The sequence below is a fragment of the Quercus suber genome, unplaced genomic scaffold (assembly GCF_002906115.3).
Source record: "Quercus suber isolate HL8 unplaced genomic scaffold, Cork oak 2.0 scaffold_1089, whole genome shotgun sequence".
NCBI lineage: Eukaryota > Viridiplantae > Streptophyta > Magnoliopsida > Fagales > Fagaceae > Quercus > Quercus suber.
The window spans coordinates 45,378-50,537 of record NW_027070494.1 but is presented as its reverse complement, the minus strand read 5'-3'; the positions used below and the strand labels follow the sequence as shown (position 1 = coordinate 50,537).

Below are 5,160 nucleotides of genomic sequence, written 5' to 3'. Positions count from 1 at the left end.
ATAAATAAATTTTATGATCATTAGAACATCTCTAAAAAGATGACTAAAGGACAAAGAGATTAGTCAAACAAAGTCATAATGAAAATGACATATTTCGGTTTATCCCAAAAAAAAAAAAAAAGACGTATTTTGGTAAATCTTCCTCACTATAAGACCATGGTCTCAGCTTGGTGCTATAATTTCTGATCGCACAAGATTTTGGCAGTTTGATTCTTGAAACTCATAAATGATTGTTTCTCAATGGATTCTAAATTTGTGCTATGGGATCAGTGAGTCATGAAATTAAATTGACATGGCAAAACAATACAGTGTTTTCGAGGTGTAAAACAAAAAACAAAGAAGAAACAGCAGAAGCTGCAGAACTGCAATCAAACGTTAGGAAAGATGTCGACTATCAGTGCCCAAAAATGGAAAAGAAGGAAAATGAATAATGAAGATAAATTTATTATAAACTCAATTCTCTCTTACATACTCATAAGGAGAGAGGATAACAAAAGAGCAAGATTTCATGAGAAATCTATTATGATGTTTTCAAATATATAATATTAATGATTTATTATTGTAGCTATCACCATAAACGTGGTGATATACCAAGAACAACAACACTTCACCGCTAGCCATTAAGACAGAAATCCTTGCGCACAAAAATCTGCCAGTGTAGATGACCACCCACCATCTTGATCACATGATCTAAGAACGAAACGTTGTACACCATTTTTTTTTTTTTTAATTTGCCTCCTTAATTTGCTTTTCAACATGCAAGAAATGGTTTGCAAAGATGAGTTTATATAGGCTTAGTGCAAAGCAAAGATGTGAATATTTATGACTCACTAACTTTCAAATGTTACACCTCATATTATCACAATTACGCATGCAAGGGTTTTGCTATTATGTTATGATTTTGTTTCCATACTAGGCAAACGTAGGGAACAAGTTTTATTCAAATTGTCTTTATTCACAACATTATCTACATAATATAATAAAAACAGCCGGGTATAAACATGATCTTCAAATTATTTTTTTTTATATACTAAAAAGCTTTCCATTAAATAAAAAATCTAAAATTATATGCTCGGCTGGCTTTTCTAAACTTTAAAAAGAAAAAAAAAATTACAGATAATATATGTACAGGTCCTTTGTATTATTCATTGTCAATTTGTAATTTTCATATTAAACTCTTACCATTTCAAGTAAACCTCATGAGGAAGTAATGAAATTTTTTGACCTCATGCACATAACATTAATAAGAAATTATTAAATTTTAGGATTTTTTTTTATAGAAAAAAGACATCAACTCATTAAATCATAGAAGCCAAATCAACCTAAATTACATAAGTAATATCTAACAGTACATCTTCCATCTAGACAAGTAAATTTCATAAAATTCTAGGATAGAAATGCAAAGTTCGTAAAAAGTGGACAATAAATTTGGGGCAACACTAAATTAATCACAAGTTGCCCAGTTGGTGTAAATTAATTCTGAGCCACTAATAGAAATATCTTTAGACTTTGTTGAAAAAAAAAATCTCTCAAAATTTACAAAAACATGAAAATTAAAATTCCAAAGCTTATATACGATAAAGTCATACTCCTATATGTTATCCATTAGTATGACTGACTAATTAGTTTTTAACGATAAAAAGAGCGAATTCTATAAGCCATCAAAGTATTTAACATTAAATGGGTGATATACTTAAGCACAATAATCTACTTATACTGCCTAGTTTTCACAATCTCGAGGGTTGACTTTTCATAAGGATAATTTAGAGAGAGAAAAAATTGCCAAATTAAATTGATTCTGTGTCATAAAGTGACAAAACTTGATGTTTAAATGTCGATTTGGGCTCAAGCTAAATTAGCTTTTATTACTAAAAAGCTGGTTCCTGGATAAACACGTGTTGCCGTGTTAAAAAGAGTAAAAGTCACAACTACGCCATAGGTTTCTTCTTCATGAACCCTTTAATTTATATGCATGTTTATTCCCTGTTCTTATGCAATTAGTATAATGTATATGTATACAACATTCCTCTCATAAATATGTGAGATCTATATATATGAACCCCACATGTATGTAAAATCGGTAATGTACAATTTTATTTTATTTTTTTGACCGAGGATATTTTACATATTTGTTACATAGAGTGTCACCTAGTTATTTTTATTGCAATACTAAACAGTAAACACTGCTCATTACTCTAGGCGGCTGAACCATATAAGCCATTGATGCAATTGCCTAAAGCCCCTAAATAAAAAAAAGGCCCCCACTTGTAAAAAAAAATATATATATATATATATTTAAAAAAAAAAAAAATTTCTTATATTTTTAAAAGATATCTCTTTGTCCTTCTCTAGTTGGTTTACTCAAAATGGCTACGTCCTTGTTAAATTATCTTATTGATATGCAATAGCATTATTTGCAGCCTATTGCCCTCCATTTGTTGTTGCTTGGTACCTTGACCATTGTATTATGGCCTTCTATTAAAATAGTCATTATAGATTCAAAAAGTGACTCTTGTATTTTGCTACTTTATAGCGGAATAAGTAACCAGCTATAGATTCTAAGCCCTTTTTACCTATTAAAAATACAAAGGCTTCTAAGCATTTTTTTCTCCTCCCTTTTGGATACAACTAGGATATTTCTGAAGAATGCAACTTACTCTATGGTTTTGTATTGAGACTTCCAAACATGTATAAGAAGCTGAAAGTAACTTGCAATTTAAATAGGGTTAATGTAAAATGTCTAGATACCTCTCACCCCAAAAAAGTCCTGCCAGAAAATTTGTTGAGATGTTGAATCTGCATAAAACCCAATAAAGGGCGAAAACATATCCAAAGATCCCTTGTAGGTTTACATTTGTCTTGACTCTTGCCATATCCATAAAAGCCATTTTATTCCCCATACACCTCATCTCTGGTTATTTTTTGCCAGAAGATGAACTGCCCATATGATCAAATACCATCTAGATGTACGATGAAATTGAAAGTCATTTGATTTTTCTTTGGTTTCCAAACGAGTCTATTGCGAAGTATTGGTAGGCTCATCTAGGTTTTTAAAACCACAATAATTTTGACTTGGAATTGTATATTTCTGTGGATTAAGGATGGATTCACTTTTTTAGAAAATTAAAGTTGAAGCTTGTCAAACCTTTTTTGTTGTACTTTACCTTCCTTGTTATATAGCGTTGATGATATATACTTATGTTGTTGTGCATTTTGTTTTATTTCCTCTTACTTATCTTTGCAATTGATGTGCTTTGAATAGTATTTGATGAGCATGTCCGCCGTGGCAAAACTAGCGGAGGAAATTCTAGGGAGATGGATTTTGAAAGCTTTCTGGACTTTGTACTGGCCCTAGAAAACAAAGACACTCCTGAAGGGTTGACTTATTTGTTTCGGTGTCTTGATCTTCAAGGAAGGGGTTATCTTACAACAGCTGATATTCACTCTCTCTTCAGGTAAACATCTCACTGCTTTAACTTTATTCAAGGGTTAGAATCTTTTTCCATCATTTGTCAATGAGCTCAACTCACTTGACACCTCCTCTCCTTGTAAGAGCGAGGTGAAAGGAGAAATCATGAGTTCAAGACCCACTGGGTTTACGGTAATTACCAATATATATACACATTAAAACAAATTTTTTTGATGATCTTTTAAAATAAAAATCTTGTTCTCTGATTTATCTTGTGCTTTTCTTGGTCGCTGAGGATCTCTTGTATGTATCCTTTTGCCTCAATATTGAGTGATTGAGCAAAGTTTAGTTCAAAGGAAGAAAAGAAGGGGAGCATCTAAAAGCTGAGATGTTTCCTGATACAAACTTCCAACAGAAAAACCTCTGTAGTTTCCTGCTTGTAGTACTTGAGCGAGTTCTGCAAGTCTCAAATTGCCAGAGACATGAATCCTGATATAAGGCCCCAGAATATTATACCGATTGAAATAGTTATGACACTTGGTTGTATGGCATTTGATTACCATTTAACATCCTTAATATAAATTTGAACAGGGATGTGCACCATAAATGGATTGAGGGTGGGAACTATGAATTGTGTATTGAGGATGTAAGGGATGAAATCTGGGATATGGTCAAGCCAGCTGATGAGCTAAGGATTACATTGTCAGATCTACTTTCTTGCAAACAGGGTGGGACTGTTGCCAGCATGCTTATAGATGTGCGTGGTTTTTGGGCCCATGACAATAGAGAGAATCTTCTCCAAGAAGAGGAAGAGCCAGAAGAAGAATGACATACATCTACTATGTGCAAACTGCCCCTGTACTAACCCAAAACTGGTGTCTGAAACCAAGTTGAGTTTTTCTAATGTGATGAGTGACGACTTTGATGTGTTACTGCTTTTCTTTTTGTATGTAGACTGCAGAATTTGCTGCGTATGTTGATGTTACATGTGTATAAGAATAATGTATTTTTTTAGCCATTGATTGGAATCATTGGACTCCAAAGGAAACGCTGAAAAAATGGGAATTCCTTCTCTTTCTTTTTGCATGGACCTGTAAACTTCCCTTTTACCATTTGTGGCACAATTTTTACATCAAATTGCATTGGTGATAGTTTCTGATTGAGTTCAACAAAACGTGATCGTTGAGTAATTAACTACATCCATGTTTAACTGAAACACAAGGCAGTTCACCCTTTTTCCCATGCAAGAAACATTGGAACTGCCAAGGAGTAATGGCAGGGCCGGCTCAATAATTTTGAGGGCCTTAAATGGATTTTTTTTTTTTTTAAATTTTAAAGTCTAAATTTGTACAAATAAAAATTAATTTATTCTATGGTTCAATAAATTAGTATCATTATAATACAAATGAGTTGATATAATATACATCAAATAATTAATTGGTGTGATAATTTATAATAATTGATAAAGGAAGAGTTTGCATTATATAAAAAAAAATGTGATAACTTATTAATTAGTGTGGGGTTGTGTGGGGGTCAGCTTAGCTTAGGCCTTGTGATGTGTTGGGGCTTGTGGACAAGATTGCATAGTGCTATTTGCACTGTATAGTCTTATCCTATAAAGTTGTGTGCATTGTTATTGTGCAGCATTTTGCATTTTAAGATATAATGTGGTTTTTTTTAATACATTTTATTGACCAAATAAAGTACCTAAAATATTTTTTTTATAATTAAAATAAATAGATAAATATATA

The 5,160-nt window shown here is 32.2% G+C and overlaps 1 protein-coding gene and 1 non-coding gene across 2 annotated transcripts; both read left to right on the top strand.

Annotated features, from left to right (window-relative positions):
- Positions 1 to 3,234: 3,234 nt before the first annotated feature.
- Positions 3,235 to 4,495, top strand: LOC112020615 (probable serine/threonine-protein phosphatase 2A regulatory subunit B'' subunit TON2). The gene is made up of 2 exons (XM_065769238.1): positions 3,235 to 3,455; positions 4,001 to 4,495. Exons 1-2 carry the CDS (start codon positions 3,316 to 3,318, stop codon positions 4,236 to 4,238), a joined length of 378 nt encoding a protein of 125 aa, XP_065625310.1. The 5' UTR covers positions 3,235 to 3,315; the 3' UTR covers positions 4,239 to 4,495.
- LOC112020632 (small nucleolar RNA snoR104) lies at positions 3,777 to 3,895 on the top strand. Its single transcript, XR_002883798.1, has one exon. It is a non-coding gene; the product is annotated as a small nucleolar RNA snoR104 (small nucleolar RNA).
- Positions 4,496 to 5,160: the final 665 nt, after the last annotated feature.